General features: G+C 35.9%; 1 protein-coding gene across 8 annotated transcripts in view; it reads left to right on the top strand.

Moving 5' to 3' along the window:
• Positions 1-24,271, top strand: part of HERC2 (HECT and RLD domain containing E3 ubiquitin protein ligase 2) — a 115,626-nt gene that overhangs the window by 19,325 nt on the left and 72,030 nt on the right. For 5 of the 8 annotated variants that reach the window (XR_012654375.1, XR_012654376.1, XM_075057272.1 and 2 more), the window contains exons 4-19: positions 354-491; positions 11,313-11,532; positions 13,193-13,293; positions 14,078-14,234; positions 15,035-15,145; positions 15,476-15,647; positions 16,222-16,395; positions 16,974-17,162; positions 17,819-17,970; positions 18,827-18,984; positions 19,437-19,550; positions 20,922-21,173; positions 22,136-22,329; positions 22,871-23,071; positions 23,784-24,012; positions 24,087-24,211. Coding sequence is in view for 6 of the 8 variants with exons in the window: in XM_075057272.1 (XP_074913373.1) it covers positions 354-491; positions 11,313-11,532; positions 13,193-13,293; positions 14,078-14,234; positions 15,035-15,145; positions 15,476-15,647; positions 16,222-16,395; positions 16,974-17,162; positions 17,819-17,970; positions 18,827-18,984; positions 19,437-19,550; positions 20,922-21,173; positions 22,136-22,329; positions 22,871-23,071; positions 23,784-24,012; positions 24,087-24,211 (2,687 nt within the window). In the remaining 2 variants the exon portion in view is untranslated. The remainder of the gene's footprint in view (positions 1-353; positions 492-11,312; positions 11,533-13,192; positions 13,294-14,077; positions 14,235-15,034; positions 15,146-15,475; positions 15,648-16,221; positions 16,396-16,973; positions 17,163-17,818; positions 17,971-18,826; positions 18,985-19,436; positions 19,551-20,921; positions 21,174-22,135; positions 22,330-22,870; positions 23,072-23,783; positions 24,013-24,086; positions 24,212-24,271) is intronic. The other 3 variants (XM_075057273.1, XM_075057276.1, XM_075057275.1) reach the window with 3 other exon arrangements.

The following is a 24,271-nucleotide window of genomic DNA, read 5'->3' as shown; positions in this document are numbered from 1 at the left end:
AGTTGGGAACAAAATCTGATTTACAGTGCATCCTTTGTGATACTGTGTGTTGCAAATCCTTTGCAAGTCTTGTGATGGTATTAGTATTAAATGTTCATCCTCCCTAGGAGGTTACAGCAGTGATTTCTGGATTCTAAGGTCACTGTTTTATGAAATGTAACGTGACACCTAGCACCTGTGACAGTTAACATGGTAAAATACTACTTCCTCCCACCCTGTACTTTTAATGATAGCCAATATTGCTGTAAACTTGTGGGCTGGGCATTTCGCCTTTACATTTGTAATATAGAACTGAATTAAAGGAGGAAATAGCTTAACTGCTTTTTTTTTTTTCTTCCCCTTTTTTTCTTTAGATGATAGCACTGAATGCCAAACTGCATCAAAGAAAGAAGAGCAAAATGACAAAGAAAAGAAAGATGAAGAAGAGACTCCGGTGCCCACTTACAGGGCCAAATCAATTGTTGAGAGTTGGGTGTGGGGCAAGCAACCAGGTATTACAGCTGTTTTGGTCATTCTCACTAAAGCATTACATATTCTGTATTGATCACTACTTTTGTAGCATCAGGAGGTAATTGGATCAAATGTACTTGCTGACAGATGTATCTGTTAGGTTAGTGGAGTAAGTTGGATAAGTGGTTAACTGTGATTGAACTTAAACATTTACTGTAATTACTTTCAGATTTAATTAGACCCCTGACTTGAAGAGTCAATTTGCACCTTTCATGCTGCTTGAAGGAATGATAAACTGACTTGGAACAAATGGAGTTATACAGTGAAATATTATGATGTCTTCACAATATTTCTTTTCAGTTGCAGACACTAAAAAGAAATTGCTTCGTTTCTGAAGCCTGAATTTTCTGCAGGCAATAAAGGTTTAATAGGTGATTTTTCTTTTTGATTTCATGGTCTGGTAGATAAGTTTGAGTGAATCATGGGAGGAAGGTTGAAATGGTTAGTTCAATTAACTGTCTGTACTGACCTTTGCTGATGGTAATATCACCTATGATGGCAGTGGAAAAATGGTTTGTGTGTTCACGTCTTCATGTATGGCTCTATAAAATACTGATTTTGATATTGAAGCCAGTTGAAATTCATGGCTGTTTATTACTGCAGAGCAGCAATTCATTGTCTAAAGTTGTCCATGTTTAAAAATAGCAGATCAGAAGAAGCTTCACTTCAATGGTTTATTTTACAGTTCTGGTGCATGATACTGCATGATTCAGATGTTGGCATGTACAAACTTTGGACACATCTGTTGTGCCCCTTTTCCTTTCCCCTCATCCAGAAGCACTTGAAGACCCCTGGGAAAAGTGTTGTCTTTTCAGCACTAGAATCTGCATTTGTGTACCCCTGTTTGTTGGGAAGCTATATGCTTCTGTTGAGCCACAGGTCAGCTGCCAGTCTGCTGTCCTCTGCTCTGTGCCAGCCAGCTTGCTCCCTTTTCTTAAGGACAGCAGGACAGATGGACTTGCTGTCACTCTAGTAATGGGACAGAATTTTGCAGTGGAGGAGGAATGCAAAGAATTGCCACTACAGTGGAAGGGGGGGCGCGGGGAGTGAGAATATAATGTGTTGAAAGAGATATAAGCTGAAGGTCACGTTATTTTTGTTCTATATTTTTATTTAGTGTTTGTTGCTGAAGAGTAAAATAAAACTATTTTACAAAATGGTTGTCTAAATGCCAAGTATCTTACCAAATTTCTCCCAACTGACCAAGGTGTTTGGGACAAGACCTGGCCTTTAAGCTTACCCTCCAATTATTTTTAAAAATTGAAAAAACAGTTGTTTAGAAAAAAAAGGGATGTATGTGTGTTTGGAGTTTTCAGAAAGAAATAATACAAGAAATACTCTCTTGTATTTACTTTTAGTGCTTACATATAGTATGGTTTATTGGCACACATATAGATACTTGTTCTAGAAATAACTTTATGAAGACTTTATCTAATAAATTTGTATTCTGTTACCATTTGTGCTTGAAGTTTGCATGACCTAGCTGTGATGTACAAATCCTTAAACACCACTGCAAACACACTTGCACTTTATTTATAGAAGTGTTACAGGTGGCTTTTGTTCATGACTTTTTTGTTCATATAAGTAACTTTTTGTTTTGTGTTTGTCAGGAATAGAGCTAACAGCTGCCTTTTGAGCTGTCGTATTTTTTGTGGCTTGGTAATTAATTTTGAAAAAAATGTAGAGAATCACTTCAATTTTGATACTTTGTATAAGTGTTTTGTAAAATGAGGAAAATTGTTTTAAGCTTTTCTTAAGCTATCCTTCATAAAAATAAAATGAACCTTTGAACATTTCCCTGTCAAAAGCATGAAGGAACTTTTGAAAAGGAGATTTTTTTTCTTAAATATATTGTTGCTGTAAGACTTAAAGGCTTACTATGTTTTCATTTACGTTTGATATTCCTGTACAAGTTGGACATGTGAGCTTGGAATAATTTTACAAAAAGAACTGAAGAGGCATTTCAAGTCTGTGTTTCAGGGTAATACCCTGAATTTCTACTGAGTTTAATGTTTTACAGTCTTACATTATGAAGATAGTATCTAGACATTACACAGTGTGTATCTATATTTTAGAAGTGCTGTAATACAATTTTATTTTGCTAAGAAGTGTGGAGGATCTTGCTATTTAACTTCAACAGGCTAATCCAGGTCAGTGGGCCTTGTGACATCCCTCCCCCCATGAGGGCTGAGAGATTTTGAGAGCACACAAAAAAACCTGTTCATAGAATGTGTCGAGAAGCCGTACTTTTTGTCCCCCGCCAGCCCCGTGCTTGTTTTGTCATCCTGGCACGAATTCAGAGAAGCGAAATGCTTTCCCTAGTTCTAATTTATGCGGAGATCACTACTCTGCCAGAACAGGGCAAAGAGGTCAAGCTTTTTTGGAATGGTCTTGCTATGCCAAGTACTATAAAAATGCCTAAGATAGTAATAAAGACATAGGTAAGTAATTATTTGACTTTAAGGTGTTTTTCCTTCTCTCTTGCATCTTAGTGTTCATCCACTTCATATTCAGCTCTTAACTGATGTCAGTGTTGAACTATTCAGGCCTCATTTTTGACATGAGTGCTTCTTTAAAACATGTGCCCCCTATCCTGTTCCTACCAGGTTGTGTGTTCATTGACCAGTTCTTCTGATTCTTCCTAAAAATCTTGTTTTACTACTTTCATCAGTTTTCTTTTCTGAAAATACTTGGGTTTTAGCATCTTACGTGATCTGGAGAGAAGTCCAGGTGTTCAGCCCTGGATATGGGGAGAAAAAGAGGAAACCCTTTGAAGCGATTGTGCAAAACCTACAGAAAGGAGAGCAGTATTTCGTTTTCTTGTGCTTGTTTTTCTTAGTCATGATATGCTTAAGGTTGGCTATATTGAGTTAAACCAAAGGACAGTCTAGTCCAATGTCCTGACAGCAACAGCATAAATAGCAGTAGCCAAGTGAATAATTGGGTCCCATGTTTATGATACATTATCTGTAGCCTGTAGACTGAGACAGCCGTTGATGGTATGGGGAATGTGAATGTGTTTTTGGATTCCCCGTACCCCTTTTATTTTGCTGGAGCATATGTGTGCATGGCATAACTTAACAGTCTTTAATGCTTTTTATGTTGATTTTTTCCCCATTAATTTGTCTAGTGCCTTTTGAACATTCTGAACTTTTAGCATCCACAGCTATATGTTGCAAGGAGCTTTGTAATTCAACTGTTTATTGCAGGAATATTATCTCCTCCTAGTCCTTTACTTGATTTTGGCATCTGTTGGTTTCACCTAATGCCCTGTTGCTGTTATACTGGAAGAGGCAGTGAGTGATGTTACTTGCTTGTCTTCCCCAACACTGGTGGGGTGGGTTTTTGTGTTTTAAGAATTCAGTCATAATCACACCCCAGTTGTATCTTTCTCTCACTGAAGATCTTACTTCATGCAACTTCTTTGCATACAGAAGTTATTCTAAACACTTTGTTTTTTCCTCTGTGGTGTTTTGGGTTTTTTTGGTTTTTTTTTTTTTTCTTTTTGTTTTTTTTTTTTTTTCTTTTTTCTGTATTTTTATGCCAGGGAAGGTGACTTGGGAACTGTATGTACTACTTGAGCAGTGGGTACCTCATGGGTTTCATGAAGTAGCATGATGATCTCTGGTTCTTGTTCTGTTTGTCTTGATACACTTTTTCCAGCTGCTGTTGTACAGTGGACCAATTTCTTCTTGAATCTACCCTGCTGTAGTGGCAAGACCTCATTCCTGAGTGGAAGGTTGTTTGGAGCCCCTTTAACAGGGAAAACTGGGATATTGTTTCCCTTGCTCATCAGTGTACGTCTACCGTTTTATTGCTCACTTACTTAATTGCCCCCATATTTTGTGGTTGGCTGTCATCTAAATCTAATGTAGTACCAACAGACTTAATGACCTAAATATTTGTCTCCATTTCCACACAATTTATGCATTGATGGAACAGCAGAGGAATTTACACAGGTTTCTGCTGTTGTTGCTCCTAAGTGTATACCAGTTATTTATTCATATTCCTTGACACATTCCATATGCATGTTCTAACCCTTAACATTTAATATATATCACTATTGGGTGTTTAGAAATGTCTTCAATACACCATGTCTTTGTGGATATAAAATCTGAGAGATTTCAATATTTTTTACTTCCATCCAAAAGTGCAGTTTTCCCTTCAGGTGAATCCTGTTTCTTTTCTTGTTGTTGTGTTTTGGGTTGTTTGGTTTTTTGTTTTGTTTTCTTTTGTTTTAGGGAAAAAGCGCTGGCTAAATCTTTCTCAAAGCTTAAAATTGTAGAGCCAGCTCACTTCGACTGTGGGTATAGTTGAGTATTTATTTAATACAACTTGAGGTCAGGTAGTTTTTATTTCATGAAAAAAAAAATAGAAACAGCCCAACTGGTGAACAGCTATGTGTGTAAAAATTTAACTTTAAAACTGTTAAATAGATTATGATTCAAATTCACTGTAATCTGATCTCATTTTGTATGTTTAAGATACTAAATATTGCATACTTATAAACAAAGTCAGTTTAAATTGCTGTCTGACTAGAAAATGCTACTTGGAAGTTTCAGTAGGAATGCTACTATTCTGTTTCCCCTGTAGGACAAAAAAGTAAATGAGGAAATGATCTTACTGCAAACATCCTTAAATGAATAAGCAATGCACAGTTGAAGTGGGAATATGGTTTTCTTGTGTAGTCAGACCTGGTTTATATTAGCAGTGAATTAAACTATAATGCTGGTAAATCAGTGTCCTGATGTAGCACTTCTGGGGTTTCCTTATGCATGAGTGAGAGTTTGTTTACAGACAGTGCTGCATCTTGGTTTTCCGATAGTGTTAGTGTATAGCTGATTGCACTAAGAAATGCTTTAGAGGCAATACGTAAGGAGGCTGGTTAAAATTACCCAGGTGAATTCAGTGAGATATTGTTGAGATACTTGTCACCATCAACAGCAGTTGACTCTTTCTGTGTTTGCTTTATGAGAGAGAAGGAGACATGCAGAACTTTCATCTCTAAGGGCTATTAGTTACACAATTAAATCTAAATTTGTACTGTGTGCTAAAGTAATTAAAAGCAGTCATGGCTTTGAAAAAACTGCTTTTAACTTCCTTTATAGTGACATTTTCTACTTCAGTATAATTTCTCAATCAATACTTTTAAGTTTAGATTTAGAAATGCTGATAAAAGAACAGTTGAGTCAAAGGATGAAATTTGACCTTTGTTTTACATTTCTCTTCTCAGAACTCCTTCATCCCTGTTTTTTTTCTTTTACTTTCTTACCACTTGAAACAGATTTTAACTTACCTCCTTCTCCACCCGCCCCAACTTGAAACCTGTTGTCTAGCTCCAAGTATCTGTTTGGTTGCTGCTTATACTCCAAAGGGGTATGTGCATGTATATTTTTACACACAGGCATGCGAGGCTCAGTTCTTGCTATTTTATTCCGTGCATGAGTATTTGAGCATCAGTTTTAAACAAGTTTTGCTCATGATATAAAACTTTGAAAATTAAAGCACCCAGCCACATAATGAGATGCATTCTGAATGTGCATGCAGCTATTTGTTATTTCTCCTGCTGAACACTAATAAGGTGAGGTCTGCTGATGGTCATCTTTTGAATAGGGGAGCAGACAAAAGGAAGCTAAAAGCTAAACGCCCTTTAGGAATTATATTCTTTGTTGGTATAAAATAATTTTGGGAACATATGTAGCTTTGTTTCTGAAGGAAATTATGTGTACGTGATGGAATTTTTGTCTTTCCCTCTAGCTTTTGAATCTACTCATTCTGTAGTGATGGCTTTCAGGGTCATTAGATGCCTGTTAAGCCAAGCCAGCTGCATCCTCTCTCTGCTCTTTGTCTAGTGGAAATACCATGTAGTGGAAGGGGAAAGAGGAGTCAAAATATAAAAATCTCTAGGAAGTTAGAGCACATTAGTTCTGCTGACAGGAATATGTGCTCGTTATAACAGTAGATTCTTGCCACATTCTGTTTGAAATTTGTTTTGAGTTTTTAGATCTGAAATCTCTCCACACTGTAACATCTGTATTTGCCTTTAATAAGGGTTGTGAGTCAACCAAAATCCTTGAAACTTTTCAGTTTGATATTGGCATTTTTAAGGTCCTTAATTTACCAGTTAGAAGCCTGTGGTGTTCCCTACAAGAGCTAATGAAATAAGTGTTAAGAAACCATTCATTATGTTAATTTTTTTTTTTTTTTTTGAGCTGCTTAAAACAGGAGCAAACATGCCTTTGGACAGGCTACCTGTCTTAGACTCATGTCAGGTTAGTGTTCTGGCTGTGGCTGAGATGGTTTAAGAAGCTACTGTATTCAGCTGCTTGTTTTGCTGCCTGCCCCCCCCCCCCTGCAGTTTTGCTGGCATACCTAAACAATGTGTCACTTCTTAACTCTGTTCTGTCAAATGATCTGGGTTAAACACTACCGGTATTTTCCTTCTAATGCAGAGAACTTCTGGCAGGAGGAATTAAGAAGTGAAGACATGTAGTTATGTTAGTTGCTGAGGGGAGGGAGAGATGTGATAAATTTTAACAGAAGATGGTAAACCCCTTACCTATCTTTACTGCAGCAAGAAACATATCTGACTGTAGTTGTCAGTTAGCAAGTATTCTGATAATGGTAGTTTGAGAATTTAAGCTTGTATGGTATGACTTCAACTCTTACATTGTTGGTACCGATTAGGTAAATACTGTGTCTCCACCCTTCATAATGTAACTGACAAAGCAAAGCATTGCAAGAGATAGTTGGCATCAAGGGTTGGTGTAGTGCCATATGAACAGTTTTGTTTAAAGAGTTCCCTGTAACCTTCTCAGATGAAATTTGAATCGTTACTATTAATAAACTATTCTGTCATTAGTCTATTTAGTTCATCAGTAATAAGTGTTGTTCAGAGTTGAGAGTTTATTGAAATCAATTTCACTGGGTTGATTCCTGGATATATTTAAATCTTTCTAAAGATGAACTGAATTTTTTCTAAAGATAACTTTACTTATGGAATAAGAGAAGATTTAAAGCCAGGAAGTGTATAGCTATATCTTACTTAAAAATAGTGTTAGTTTTAATAAAATAAAGCAGTCCTTGGTTCAATTTTGAGATGTCTGAGTTACAGGACTACTGTAACTTGTTCCAGCCTTTACTACACTTTGCATATGAACTTTCTTTTTCAGTCGTGGCATACTAAAGAAGTGTGTATAAAATATTTAAGAGTGGAATTATTTAATTTTGTTAAAAAGCCTTCCTAAAATTGTAGCCATTTGAGATTGTGAAGGTAAGGTAAGAAGGAGGAAAGAAAATAATTTTATTACAACTAAATTCAGTAAACTTAAGTTTATGCTTCATGCAAGTTATTTTTGTATGGTTTGAATCTTGGTGAGGCTAAATCATGTTTTCCATTGGAAAAAATATTTTTGCATGCAGTGTTTTAAGTATTTGAAAATAGTATATTGTAACTGAACAGTTCTTCATACTACTAGTTTCTGAATATAAAGACTTTGTAACTTTTAAGGCTAATCCCTCAAATTGATTTCTTTCCAGCCCTTTTTCTTCATAAAAAGTGAAGACAGAATTTTAGTTGATTCCTTTTCTAGCTTTTGTATTGTACTTAATTTGACTTTATTTGTTGATGTTGATTTTCATTGACAGGAAAGCAAATAACTTGCTTTTAAAATACCTTACTTTAGAAAGCACTATTGTTTTGTGAAACATTGCATAGTCCATTGAACTATACACTGTTTTTGTTTTAAAACTGAATTGAACCTTTGAAGTATTTAAAACCTACAGTAATGTTAATTTTTTTTGTCAAATGACCCAGTTGTTCTATCAGATCATTGAGTAGGATGTTGAGTATCTTACAAGTTACCCTTAGTATGTATTACTGAACCATTAGGAATTAATTTTATAGGTGCTACTATGAAACTTTTTTTTTCCCTGCAGAGACCAATACTGTGTGTGTTTACAGTAACCAGCTTTAAAACTGGTACTGCTTGATGTGCGTACATTGTGTGTGCTTCGGTAGAATCCTGTTTTCTATGCATTCAGAGTTCATACAGTAGTTTGTGTCACCTATTGTATCAGAATGGCTGGGATGCTGATAATAGCAGTACTATGGTTGCTTGAAAGTGGTTTGAAAGGTATGCAGTTGTAGACTTTTAGGAAAAGTTCCTCATAAAGTAATTGCTGGAGGATTGTAGGTGGTCTCTGCCTCTCCTGAGTGTTTCTTTCCAGCAGTCCCCATGACATGTTTAATGAGCATGTTATTTTGAAATGAAGGGCTTTTTCATCTAATTTTTCAACTCTCAGGAATAATTTTAGAGGGTGTCCACATTTAGATAACTTGCCAGCCAGGAAGGAATGATGAATGCCGTAGCTCTGCATTACTTTATAGGCTCTGCTGAGTCTGGCACCTAGTGCTTGATTTCTGTAGCACCAAACATAGACTCTCTCTTCCCCAAACATAAGCATTAATTAAAAGTGCCTTGTTTTTTCTTCATTGTCTGTTTCTTTACCTTTCTTATGTATACGTGAGACCATAATGTAGGGAATGAATCTGCAGAATAAAATCAGTTGCCAAAAAGAACAATGTTAAGAAACCCCACTTTGTGAAGTGGAGAGTATGGTCATTTCTTACTTCATTGTTGTATCCTGCTTATATTTAGAGGTTGACAGGGATTTAGTGTTCAGGAGGGGAAGAAAAATACCCTGATTTTTTTTTTCTTTTTTGATGGCTTATTTAGTGGGATCATGAAACTGGCATGTCAGTATTGACCATCTTTTATGATACTCTGAAGTGCAGAAGCCATGTGCTGCAAGATGGTTTTTTGTATTTTTACTTACAAAATAAAGGTTAAGGCATGCATAAGACAACAGCAGCATCCTCAGAACAACGTAGTTTGTACTTTGTAGAAGTTTTTACCTTGGTGTTCTGACTAACGCTAACACTTCACAACTGAGATTTTTTCGCTCAAAATCGTGGTGTTTAAGGAAACAGAATTTTAGTTGGATCAACCTGGAGGTATACCGGAGCTTCTACTGATAGTCATCCATTAAACCTTCCCAGTAAACTTCTGTATGGCCATAATGATAAGGGACATTATAAAAACCAAGCCAAACAAATCAAACATGCCTTTGGCAGGCATCTGTTTTATTTATGTGTGACTTTACATGGTGATCTGAAGTAGCTGTATGTATGTAACTTGTTGATATTCAGCTGTGCTATAGAGTTCTTTGGGGAATTTTGTAGGGCTAATACTAAGAACAGTGTGGCTTTTTTGTCATATTTCTTGTTGGCTTTGTCATATTTCTTGTTGTTTAAGTCAAGGTATGAATGTGTATAATAGCTGCTATTGGTTTTGTCTAATTTTTTTTTTCTACAAGGAACATTTTATTCTTACTTGTTGAAAAAATAGGTTGTTCCTCATAGTCAGGTGGAAGGATGTAAATTGCCTCAGGGAGAACAATCTAACACATTATGAAATGGTGAAATGTGAGTAGCAATGTTGAAAACAGGCTGGGGTGATGGCTGACAGCAAACCATAAGTGCCTGTGCAATGCAATCCAGTGGCAGAGAAGGCCACTTGAATTCTCGGCTGGGTATGCAAAGATGCATTGCAGAGTGGGGACAAAACTTTGAAATACTTTATACAGTTAAGGTTGCAAAAAAAGTTATGCCTCATCAGGTACAATTTTCAACTCTAGAGACTACCATAAGTGTGTCTAAATTTGCATAGCTTGGAGGCAGCAGTTCCAAAAAATGTGTTGGTTTTGTGTGGTGGTGGTGTGTTTGGTTTTTTTTTTTAAGGTTGTGTCCATCTTCTTACAAACAATGTTACATATATGCAGACAATTTTATTATTTTTTTTTTTCATACCCCTTAGTCAGGTGTCAGTTAAAACAAAGGTTGTTCTGTGTAGCAGCCAGGCAACAAATGTGGTTGGCTTGGGGACGAGTACAGTAATTCAGTGCACAGCAGAGTGGGGTGGCCTAGTGATCAGACTGTTAATAAAGGGACAGAAAAGAACCCTTCTAAGAATGCACGTCATTGATGTTTGTCCTAGGGATTAAAGCTACAGAGAATGTAAAAATACACAATTTCCAAATTTTTATTTTAAAGTGTTGTGGGTTTTTTGTTTGGGTTTTTTTGTTGAAACTGTACTTGTTACCATCTGTTATTAGATTACTAGGACTTCAGGCTGTTCGCTGCTTTTTCTGGTTAGTGAAGAATGAATTCTCTGGTGTTGGTACATAAGTCAGATCTTTTATTTGCTAATAGTAATTGCAAACATCTTAAATTTCTAACATTATTTGTTTCAGAAGCTTAGCAGCTCTTGGCAGTGATGCTAGAGCTTCTGAGAGTAGTTTTATAACTTCTGAGAAACTTAAGATAATGTGTATCAGTGCAGAATGAAAGCATATCCTTGTGGGGACTTGCAAGTTTGTTGCCTGCACTTAAGAGAAGTCTGACTGAGGTTGGATGATGATAAGAATTTGCTAACTTGTTTTTTTTGAAACGCATAAATATTTCCTATGACATTTGAATTTCAGACGTGAAATAAGAAGGTTCAGATGTGTTCACTTAAAACCAGTTTTGATGATAACCTTTGTCTAAACACCTGTTGATTGTGATTATGTAATACTGTGAATTAGAAATGTGCACATTAAATACGGAAACAGGGAGTTTCACTGGGTTTTGAGGTTCAGACTCCTGGTCATTCCACAGTTTTCCATTTGTCTTAATTTTTCTTGATACTGTATGTAACAAAGATGAACACCCATAAAATGATACCTTTCTCTGGTTTCAGACGTGAATGAATTGAAGGAGTGCCTTCATGTACTAGTGAAGGAACAGCAAGCTCTGGCCACACAAACTGCTACAACAGCTCTTTCAGCTATGAGGCTAAAGCAGAGGCTAGTTATCCTGGAACGATATTTCATTGCATTGAACAGAACAGTTCTTCAGGAGAATGTCAAAGTTAAGTGGAAAAGCAATAGTATTCCTCTGCCTGCTGTGGATAAGAAAAGGTAATGACACATGCATGAACGAGCTAATACATAAGGAAAGTCATAGAAAGGTCATCAGCCTGTGTGTAAGCACTTAATGTGATTTCTTCCTCCTCGTGAAACATTAGCAGTAAAGAAACTTCTCTTATTTCTTAAGATGGTTTTACGAGGTGTTACCTGTCACTCAGTTTTCCTCCGTGGCTGATGCTTGCTTATAGTGTCTCTGTTCATACTGGTGGGTTTTTATTGTAATACATTGCTGTAGATACTATTCTTTGAGCTACAAGTATACTTTTATTGAGGTTTTACTTTTGTTCTACTTAGCTAGAAAGTATGGAGAAGCCTATTTCAGAAATGATGCTTATGGAGGTTACATACTTCTAATAATATTAATGTATTTTTTGTCAATATTTGCTCAGTTAAGGCACATAACAAATTTAAAAATACAAATACCTTAAAGTTGAACATAATTTTCCTTAGCTTGGGTGAGAAATGCTGTAATCATACATTTTATATGAAACTTTCCAGAGAACTAACTGAATAAGAAATTGTCTGATTACTTTCCATGTCTAGATAGCTTATTGACCTAAAAAATAGAAAAATATATCAGATGAGGCATTAAAGAAGCTATTAGGTAGCTGAACAAGGTTGCTGTCTGACAGAACAAGCAATTCAGCGAGGGAGATTTTTATGTTAGGTTGTCTCTAGCATAAAAAATGAAAGGAAACAGTAAGTAGATACCATGACTAGTTATTATGGGATTGGAGTTCTGACAATATCTTTCTCTGAATAGTCTGTTCTCTGAAAATCTTTTTTTTTCAGTTCTGATTAAAAAGAGCACTGGTATATTTAAGTTATCAGATTGCTAAAAGTGCCAGTTTAAATTTTCTCTCTCTTGAAAAAGTCCTAAGCATTTAACTTTCTTTCGATGTGAGATGAAAAATAAAACAGAATTGTTGGTGTCTTTCTGAGAGAAAGCAGTAGGGAATCTCCTGTCATTAAGTACAAAGGAAAGTTTTCTTAAATTAATGTGGTGGTTTGCTTGAAAAGTTAACAGAAATATGTGCAAGTCTAGTGGGTATTAACAAAAGTTCAAACCATCTCTCTTCCTTACACACACTAATATAGAAGCTGCAAAGAGAGATTCATAACATTGATGCTTGAATGGAAAGATAAGAAATGATAAAACTGATGGAATTAATTATCAATACTTGAAGATTCATGAAAAAAAAGGCCTATAAGCATAGTTTATGCAGTCCAAATTAACTAGAAGTATAAACTTCCTGAGTAAATAATGAGTACGTGAAGTATCTTATGTCTGTGTATTTTGAATACACCACCATAATTTCACTCTGAGTAACTTATAGACATCTTTCTGATGGCAGTCAATTATGCCAGTCTAGTTTATTTTTTCTCTGTGAAACTTTTGGATGTTGAGGGTTGAATCGGTTGTTCTTTGAAGCAGCTGAAGTTGAATTTTGGTTGTTGACATTTTGATGTTGATCACCTTCATTCTCAGGAGACAATTACAATTCTCTACAAACAAAAATTGTGTAATTATATATGCATGCATATAGCAAAATTATAAAATTGTCAAATATACAAGTTGTACAAATAATTACTAATATAAATCTATATTATATAAATTATATCGAGACAAAGCATATATAATTTTATTTAGCCCAAGACCTGTAGGCAAAGGTGTAGAAGGACTTGCACGAGTCGGATCCCGAGCAGCACTTTCATTTGCATTTGCGTTCCTTCGTAGAGCCTGGAGGTCAGGTAGGTCTGCTCTGTAGCATATTGCGTATATTTTTTATTAGAAGAGAGGTGATTCATTAAAGCATGTGTGTGTATTAAATATTTGCATAGAACTATACATTTATGAATGTTAGATTTGCATAATTGTATGTGGTATTATGCCCAACAATGCTGTTGCTGATTGAAGCCATCCAGGCCAGTCTCAATGCTGTGTTGTGCTGGGATACTTCTATGCTTAGGAAGGCAAATCGGGATTTCATGAACAGATTGTATTTTTAATGCCAGGTTTCAGAACAGTTACATTTATTATTCAGAAAGGGTCAATCCACTATATTACTACATGATAGTATTAACTTAGAAAAGGAGTTTGGAGCAGTAGTGTGAAGCTTCTGTCTAGTTTGTGTACTTGTCAGCAATTTGTCAAATTGCAGAGGTTGGCAGAATTGTCACCTCTGCCACTTGAACTTGTTTGTCTCAGTCTGCAGTCTTTGTTCAGATGGCAGCTGTTTGGCTCACTCTTTGTCCAGCCAACCCTAGTTCTTCTTCAGATTTCCTCAGCAGATCCATAGTGGGATGAGCTGGTTTAAGAGTTGTCACCTTTCTGAATGTATTTTTTGTGAAGCAGATAGTTCTTCAGAAGTATTGGAGTCAAAACGTTCATGTGAAAATTGAGAACTTTGTACATACTATTAAGTAACTTGTAAGCTTGAGGCTAAAAAAAAAATAAATCCACAAATCATTGTGTACAGAAATTTGTGTAACTTCTGTAAAGATGGGAGTGTAATAGTATTACGGTGTTCCTTAGGTGAAGATGCAGACCTGTGTAGTGAATTGTTACAGGAATCACTTGATGCACTACGAGCTCTACCAGAGGCATCCCTTTTTGATGAAGGGACTGTATCTTCTGTATGGCTGGAAGTGGTAGAAAGAGCTACTAAATTCCTAAGGTCTGTTGTGACTGGGTAAGTTTCTTTTTTTTGAGCATTGCTGAAGTAGCTGTTAAATGGCAAACTTGTATCTCTTAGCAGCTGATGGTATAAGCATAATAGTTTATGGAAAATTAAAGATTCTTTCCTTTTCTAATGTTGTTGTACAAGCAAGCAAAATATACATGAACTGTTGAACTGATGCTCTTAAAATATGATTTAATTCCTTTAACTGTATAAGAAAAATCTGAATTGGAGTGTTCTGAATCACTGCATGTAGACTTAACTGAAAAATAGTGTTTCACTAATGTGAACTGTATCTACATGAAGAGTGTTTTGGTAATACAGTATAGGTGTATGCTTAATTGTGCCTTGCTAGTAGTAAAATAATGCAGACTTCTGTGCATATGAGGGAAAATGCACTCATATTGGACTTCGAGCACTCCCCCGCTTTGCCCTGTTATTTAAGGAGGCTTAAAGTTACCCTTTTACAATAGTTACCGGAAATTAATTGTCTTGAATACTGGAACTACATCCTTATAGTGAATATCATAAAGAATATTTGAATTTCACCTGTGAAGAATGTTTTTCATGTTCTTAGCATGTTTAATAGCCTATAGAGTACACAGTGAAGCTTCGGGCAATTTTAAACCCTAGCTGCCACTCTAAAAATTGATCTTGTGTGAAATGTGTCAGCTTTTCTTCTCAGCTGCTTTCATCACACTTTTATATTTTTCTGTAAGTTTAGTTGGTGTGTTGTAGATGCTTTTGGTAAGCAAATATGTATTGTTTCGAATTACTTCTTAGTTAATGTATATTGTTTGACTGTTAAATAGAGATGTGCATGGAGCTCCCAGTACCAAAGGTCCAGGAAACATTCCATTACAAGACCAGCACTTGGCGCTTGCCATATTGCTAGAACTGGCAGTGCAGAGGGGTACACTAAGGTGAGAAGCATGAGCACTCTGATTTTTAACCATCACTGACTGTTGGAATGGCTTGAGCAATGCCTGTCTTCAGTTTTCACGGGTTTGGGTTTAACATAATAATTGTGGTTCAGGGCATATGAACCTTTTCTGTAAAGCAGTGGCGATCAAGATCTTATGTTAGCTAGATTGCAAAATCCATTTTTGGTATTTTGATAATCTGTTTAAAATGGAAAGTCATGATGTCGGATATTGCTAAACTTCAAAATGTAGAAAGTGAATTGTATGGATAACCTCAAATAATGTTTTTAGGAATGCTAATTAATAGAGGGTGTAAACTTCCTCTTTCAGCCAAATGTTGTCTGCAGTTATGTTGTTGCTTCAACTTTGGGATAATGGAACGAGGGAAACAGATAATGAGCGATCTGCACAGGGAACAAGTGCACCCCTCCTACCTTTGCTACAAAGATTTCAGAGTATAATATGTAATAAAGATGTGCCCAATACTGAGGAAGAGATTCAGGTACTTACCCTTGGATTATTTGAAAGGGGCATTATGTTGGTATCAAATTTCATTTGGATGGCTAAAATAATTATAAAATTATCCAAACAAAATTGGCAGTAGTGTTTTCCATGCAAGATGTTTGGTTTTCATGCGTACATTTGAGTTTCTTGAGGTAGGAGGAAGAATGTCATAGTATCGTTAGAAGTAAGCTTTGTGTTTCAGAGTGAATGCTTTTGTGATAGAGATGTGAGCAGTTAACTTTTCTGCATATTTGGATTGTTTTTATTTAGTTGTGTTTGAAGTTAATTGAACTATGACTCTTAGTGAATATTATTGAGGTTGATAAAACATAGTGAATGAGGGGTTTTTTTATGCTTGTAACTTTCTATTATATTCACAATCTGACTATATTTTCTCAATGTGTGTGTTTGGAATTTTCCTCTACTCTAAGAAAAAGGATGTGCAGATTTAATTTGGCTTTTCTTAAACTTGTGCAGATACTCAACATGTCTAAAATGTATTGTGTATCTGTATGTGTAGTGACATAGAAATACCTTGAATATTCTTCTGACTGCTCTTTTTTCTTTTCTAGCTCCTGACTTACCCTCTGAGTCCAAATGAAAGTTTTCTAAGGTATCTGACTTTACCACAGGACAATGAGCTAGCGATTGATCTGAGACAAACAGCTGTAGTGATCATGGCCCATTTAGATCGTCTAGCCACCCCATGTATGCCTCCACAGTGTAGCTCTCCTACATCTCATAAGGTAACTGTTTGCAACGTCAAATTTAGTAAGATAGTTTTCCTAAAAGTGTAACTGATTTTCAGTTTGGAAGGAAAACGACTCCTAAGATTGTTCAAATTTCCTTTTGATTTTGACAAGGTAAAGCTTGAGTTGCCTAAATCTATCTTACCTGGGTATCTTTTATTACATCAGTGCTCCTTCAGTCAACCTTGGAGTACAATTCTATGGTTTGTGAACCATTCTTTCTTATCACAATGTTGTGGCTAATTCTGCCATATTTTGAGCTGTTCCCTGTGTTTATCAGAGTAAATACTCAAGACTGGACTTTGTAAATGTTAAAGTTCTGAACTTGAAAAATCTCTGAACGCTTACTGTAGATATTTATAGATTATTCAGTACCAGACTAAACTCAATATGATGCATGCAAGTCTTTATTTTTGATATCTTCTAATAGGTAAGCTTTACTGACTACTGCCAGTAATGGCTGACACAGACTTGAGTATATTTGGCATATAAAGGTTTAAAAAATAATCTGCTCTTTGCATTTCATTAAGTTGCATATTTCTAAATTAGTACTTACGGAATTTCTTATTTTCTAGGGATCTCTGCAAGAGGTCATTGCTTGGGGTTTAATAGGTTGGAAATACTATGCTAATGTGAGTGGTCCAATTCAATGTGAAGGACTCGCCAATCTTGGTGTTGTGCAGGTTGCCTGTGCAGAGAAACGTTTTCTAATATTATCTAGGAATGGACGAGTTTATACACAAGCGTACAACAGCGATACTCTGGTGAGAGTTTTTTACATGTTTTTAAAAATGTGTTCTCTTCTGTATTACTTTGTAGCTTAAGTCTGCTCCTTTAACTATTTACAGTATCTTGGAAGAGTAGATGGAAACATGCTGATTTTTGTGAGCTTCTATGTTGTTGTTTTTGAACTTTCAGAAATAGTGGTTTTGATCTCCTGTATTGATTTGATGAAATGCATCTGTTTTCTGTAATTTCTATCAGGCTAGAGGTTATTAATACAATGATAATTGCTTTCATTGGTATGCTGGCCTTGGTAACAACTTTAGAAATTGGCAGATATGAAAAGGAATTTACTTCGGTGATGTAACACTGCCCAAACTATGTAGTTTCTCAAACAAAACTATACTGTAACAGAAACATTTGTCACTAAGGTTTGCCTGTAAGATTAAGATAAACACCATCTTCATATATACTGAAGATCTTACAAGGATGGGAACAAAATAACTTCAAAGCGTTGTTTTTATAAGACTCAAATAGTAGATTGGATCTTTTTTTTCTTTATACCTTCACCTCATTAATTTGAGTGCACAGTTTTGATAAAGTCTTAGGAAAACTGTACCTAGTTATTCTGTATATAAGCAAGTGATGGAAAATATAAGCAGTTTTTGTAAGTATGTTGCTTTTGCTTGGTTCACAGGGACCACAGCTTGTGCAGAGTCTAGCTTCCAGAAATATTGTGAAGATAGCAGCACATTCAGATGGGCATCACTATCTTGCTTTGTCAGCAAATGGTGAAGTTTTCTCTTGGGGTTGTGGAGATGGTGGAAGACTAGGCCATGGGGATACAGTGTACGTAATAAAAAGAATTATAACGCTTATCTGACAGTGTTCTGAATTCATAGTAAAAACTATTTAGTTGTGTATATAAACACATTCAGAATTTGACATTCGTCTGTTATTGAACAGAATTTGCATTCTCCTTGCATGTTTTCTCTGCTTGTAATATTCCCAGTTCTGTATTAATGTTACTTTCTGAAATACCTGTAGATAGAGGGTGTAGTAGTGGTTGCACTGTTATTAGGCCTTTTATTCATGGTTTTATGAATCCACAACGCATTTTCTCTAGAAACATTGACTCAAACGTCAGAGTGGGGTCATCATTTCCTATGCAGTCACGTTTCATATATTATTCCTTTTTTCCCCTGTGGTAAACAATAACATTACTGTCCTGCTTTTGTGTAGGAGCAGCCTTCTACAGGGGTATTCTGTAGGGGTTGTACCTCAACGTATTTTAGAGGTTTTAAGTGTCTTCCCCCAGTGCTGAATTCCCTACAAAGCAAGGGAGTTGCTACACAAAGGTTAGCAGTGTTGTGAAATTAATTGTTCTGTCATGAAATTAATTGTTCAGATATAGTAATTAAAGAAAAGAGAATATTTTTTTATAACAGACAAACATTTTTTAAAAAACACTGCATTAATTTAACTGGAAATAGAAATCATAGTTGTCAGACATTCTTTCAGTGGTTTGTATGTTGTTGAACAATCTGAACTTAATTTTTGGCTTAGCTGTATTTATATCTTGATATTACTAGTCCGAAGTAAGGTTTGCAGGTAGAATTGCAGCAATTGTTTTCTAACAAGTATGTCACACCTTTTATTATCTACTCATCACCTTTTGTGAAATATGTCACCTTTCTTTAAATAGCCCTCTGGAGGAACCTAAGATGATATCTGCTTTATCTGGAAAGCAAGCTGGGAAACATGTTGTTCATATCGCATGTGGAAGCACCTACAGTGCAGCCATTACTGCTGAAGGAGAGCTATATACATGGGGACGAGGAAACTATGGCAGGCTTGGTCATGGTATGTTACTTGATATCTTGAAGTAAGTTGATTGTCAAAGAATTGTTTAGTACCTGTCTCAAATGATCTTTTATCCAACTTACCTAAAGCTGATTTGAGAACCATATGTGGTTTCACATGAATTGAAATAATTATGGGAGGGATTGTCTCAAAACTACTAAATTTCTGTAAGTTATGTGAAAATAAGCAATTGGGTGGAGAAGAAAAATCTACACTGTTCTCTGTTCCCTTCCTTGTGAAGCAAAGACTATTTCATGGGTTAAGTCCATATTAGATATCTAAGAAACCATATGGGAGCTTAGTCATGATGCTCAAATCTGAAAGCAAAACCAAACCAACACCCTGCCAGCCCCACACAACAAAACGCCCAAAAGCAAACAAAAAAAACCCAAACAGAAGAACCTACCAGACCTTGTTGGTTTTGCTTCTCACAGAACTACTTTGTTTTGAAGGTTCCAGTGAAGATCAGACCATCCCAATGCTGGTCACGGGGCTGAAAGGACTCAAAGTTATTGATGTGTCCTGTGGGAGTGGAGATGCTCAGACTCTCGCAGTTACTGAAAATGGTTAGTAGCAAAATGTAACTTAACAGTTTAATAAATAGGCTTACCTTTTCTTCCATTCACTCTGAAGATATTTATACTGCAGATATGCTTATTTCTAGTGGCTTGAGTTCTGTAAGAATTTGAAACTGAAATTCCTTTTGGGGAAATATGTATGTGCAGATATATTTCCATGCATAGATATGCAATATATTTGTTATGAATATGCAAATATATATTTCCATTTATGTTCTATATATTTAAAATACCCTTGTAAATGTATACACACAAAATATTTACATATATGTGCATACGTGTCTAAATTTTATTCATTATTATATAAGTGCAAATAGCTCATATTGTCACAACAGCCAGAATTTTAAGTAGGAGAGTTGTCTGTGTTAACCCATGGGAAGTGCCAAAGAGGGGCTGTATTGAAATTCTGCTTCCCAGCATCCCTGAGCGAGGTGCCTAGGGTGAGACAGATTCAAAACCTGAATTTCACTGTGTGAAGTTAATCCCTGAAGTCATCCCTTAGAAAGCAGATAGTTCTTGGAAGCTAGTTGTTCTTTTAAAATATAGCTGGTTATGTTGATGTGCAGTATTTAAAAGCTGAAAGATTTGCTCATCCAGGAAATGGAAACCCTTTTTTTTTTTTTTTTCTCCCCCCTCTTGGTCCCCTTCTTGCATGCTTCTATTGCTTTATCAGGGTATCTTAGAGACTAGCTTATGCAAATAGGGAACATAAATGCATCAGAATGTAAAGCTAGACTTTCTTTTTTGGACATGCATGGGTTTACCATTCTTGAACCATAATTTTACTTAATGCACATGCAGAATGACTTGACTATTTCTAAGATCCTACATCAGGGCTTAGATTTAGTAGTGTATTTCAAAAGAACACAATAGACAATGGCACTTTTAACTTCATTTTGTGAAATGATTGAATGACAAGAACTGAAAATTAAGAAAACAGGTTTTGCAGACAATTTGGCCATTTGATGTGGAAAATAATTTTGCAAGTTCTTACAAATAATGCCTTATAATAAAAGAAGGCAGTTTTTAACTGAAGATCACACTACAGGCTTGACTTGCAGTAAATCCTATACTTCATATGTTTTTAAGAAGGACTTTCTGTACACTGATGAATTCTCAGTGCATGTTATGTGTTACACTTATGTTTAGTTTTGCCAACATGAAAACTTTTCAGATTTTTTCTTCCTTTTTTCATGAACAATTAGAAATTAATTTGTAACTGCTATTCTTAAGTTACAATTTGAAAATTGTGCTTATTATAGAATCTCAGATTTTAAAGAACTTGCTTTTTAAAACAGGTAACTTCATTACATGAAAAAGGAATGCAATATTTTTTATTTTCTTTTTCTTGATTTAAAGGCCAAGTGTGGTCTTGGGGTGATGGAGATTATGGAAAACTGGGAAGAGGAGGCAGTGATGGTTGCAAGACTCCCAAGTTGATAGAAAAACTTCAAGATCTGGACATTGTGAAAGTACGTTGTGGGAGTCAGTTTTCTATTGCTTTAACCAAAGATGGCCAGGTCTACACCTGGGGAAAAGGTGATAATCAAAGACTTGGGCATGGAACGGAAGAGCATGTTCGATATCCCAAACTGCTGGAAGGCTTGAAAGGTAATTGTCAGAGCTCGAAATATTCCAAAGTTCTTTTTGCTGTTATTGGAATTTTTTACCAGACACTAATGATCTCAACTTTAAGAATGATGGTACCATGTCACTAATGATCTCAACTTTAAGAATGATGGTACCATGTACTCTCACGTTTTATGCTGGTTGCATTGAGAAAAGTAATAGTGCACACTTCCCATCACTTCTGCATTTATACCTTTAAAATTCTAGCAGACTTAGAGACACTATGACTACCTTAAATGCTGCTTGTCTTGTATTCTCTTTATTCTTCTTGCTTTTCTGTTATTAGGTTCACAGAAATGCTTATTTAAAACATGTATTTTTGCATTGTCATGCAAATAAATATATATTATACGTATGCTTCAATTAAGGCATGTGAATAGAATAAATGAAAATCACAGGTAACAGGTAATGTTTTTAAAGTTGTGTTCATGCCAGTACTTTTGACTAGTTTGTAACAGTGAAGTTTATTTCTTGAGTTTGTGAGAAACCTGAGGTTCTGTAGGGAAGGATGAGGAAGAAACCTCTTTTATTGCTCTATCTTTCCTAAAATTGTTACTTTCATGATGAACGATCTAACTGAAAGTAACTTCTGAACTCATGACTACAATGTAACTTTACAGTCTCTGTTCATAGATGCAGAGATCTTTTAATAAAACTTTCCTGAAAAAGTATCTACATAGAAGGGATACAAAACAGAAGATTTTTTTAAACTTGTAAACTTTTGTACTTAAGCTGTCTCTTACAAATCTTTAAATATTTCCTTGGTTTTTCTTTTGCTGTACTCTTCCAATCCACTACTAAGGCAAAGGTGAGACTCTTGATGTCCATAATGTGTTCACAGTTAACTATGGTTGTAATTAGTACAGTTTTCCTTACCTCTGATACTTTTCTGTTAATGATTGCAATCTTTAAGTTATATTTTCAATATTTGACTTCCCTATCAGGAAAAAAAGTGATAGATGTGGCAGCTGGATCTACCCATTGTTTAGCACTGACTGAAGATAGTGAAGTGCATAGCTGGGGAAGCAATGATCAGTGTCAACATTTTGATACTTTGCGGATCACCAAACCAGAGCCCGCAGCTCTCCCAGGGTTAGACACAAAGCATATTGTTGGAATTGCTTGTGGGCCTGCTCAGGTGAGTTTTTGTTAATTACAAATTGTCTTTTTCTCTCACTGAGTCTAGTTCTGTACACTAATCCCAGTCCCTTTTTCTGTGCTTGCATGACTTTTCTTATTGTTATTTCTTATTCTGAATAAATGAAGGCTTGCAGAAAACAAATCTTGTGCAGTTCCTCTGCCAAAAAGGGATGACTAGCTTTACCTCTGTTGGGTATTCTGAGAAGTAGCTATTTACCTGTTTGGGGTTTTTGTCTGGTACAGCAATTGAAGAGTTGTCAAACAGAATGTGTCCTGCAGCAAAGATGGTGAGGTATCTGGACTGGCATAACAGCACTTTGGAAAATGTGATAAGAGAGTTTTTTTCTGGGATTGGTAGGGTTTTATGTATGTTTACAAGGATGCAAGTAGAGGGTTCTCCAACTGATGTGCTGATATTATTTCTGCATCTCCTGTTACTGTTTCAAGGCAGATGTTAGCTTTACACTCCTATCTTTAATCAGTGTCATCTTATGTTTTGGAAATACCTGTAGAACTTTGTATATGGTTTCCATTTATAGAGTTTTGCTTGGTCATCGTGTTCAGAATGGTCAATAGGCTTGCGGGTGCCGTTTGTGGTGGATGTTTGCCCCATGACGTTTGAGCAGTTGGATCTGTTACTAAGACAAGTGACAGAGGGAATGGATGGCTCCTCTGACTGGCCCCCTCCTCAGGAAAAGGAGTGTATGGCTGTGGCAACATTAAACCTTCTAAGGCTTCAGGTACCTTCAATTTCTTATGCACTGAGCAGTCGTTGAGCTAAATGTTTCAGTAAATTGCTGGGATGAAAATAGTGGATTTAATGTGCTTTATAACGTTTTTATTGATTTAAAAAGTGAAATAAGTACAGTATCACTTTTTAATTTTTGAAATTTGGCAGCTAGTGTTTGGTTTTTTTTCTTATCAACATCTTTTGGATCTCATTAAAAATGAATTACAAAAATAAAATGTAAATGGATTAAGCCTTGTATACCCACTCAATAAATCCATACACTCAGAGTTTTTGAGCATTTCTAAGAATTTTAAATAGCATTTTTAAGAGTGAATGTCCTCTTTAGAAGGTATCTGACAGTCACTGAAGATGTGCTTCTTTTCCTAGCATACTATAGTGAGGTAGAAACAGTTTAGGTTATTCTTTAGGTTATTATAGTTCGGAGTTTTAGGGGATATAGTTACATATAGTTCATAAACTGTAAGTGTTAGTTTAAATTCACTATGTGTTTGGGCAAGCCAGCATTTCTCTTTACTTTTACAAATTTACAGATGGAAGTTTGTATCTTGGTCAGTGAACTTGCTCAATTGCTCCAGGATTGACTTCCCCCCGCCCAAGTTCACATCTCTTCTTAATTAAAATTTGTCCCTGTTTTTTTTTCTTCTTTTTTTTCCTTTTTTTTCCTTTTTTTTTTTTCCTCCCCTTTCCTTTTTTTTTTTCAGCTTCATGCTGCCATTAGTCATCAGGTGGATCCGGAATGCCTTGGCTTAGGTTTGGGCAGTATCCTGCTTAATAGCCTGAAACAGACAGTGGTAACATTAGCAAGCAATGCTGGTGTTCTTAATACTGTGCAATCAGCCGCTCAAGCAGTGCTGCAGAGTGGATGGTCTGTGTTACTGCCAACAGCAGAAGAGCGGGCTAGGGCACTCTCAGCCCTTTTACCCAGTGCAGGTTGGTCCTAAGATTTAAACCTATTTGTTTTGTGCTTGCATTTCTAGTTCTTTAATAGTTTCTTCCATTCTTAGTTTCAGGAAATGAAATGAATGTAAGTCCAGGCCGTAGATTTATGATTGACCTCTTGGTGGGCAGCTTGATGGCTGATGGGGGCTTAGAGTCTGCACTAAATGCTGCTATTACTGCAGAAATTCAGGTATGTTACAGCAGCTTTGCAGTTCTGTATAAACAGAATATGAAGATGTATCAAGTGTTT

This window comes from Buteo buteo, chromosome 25 (assembly GCF_964188355.1).
Source record: "Buteo buteo chromosome 25, bButBut1.hap1.1, whole genome shotgun sequence".
NCBI lineage: Eukaryota > Metazoa > Chordata > Aves > Accipitriformes > Accipitridae > Buteo > Buteo buteo.
The sequence above is the reverse complement of the archived record's forward strand: the minus strand, read 5'-3'. Positions and strand labels throughout refer to the sequence as shown.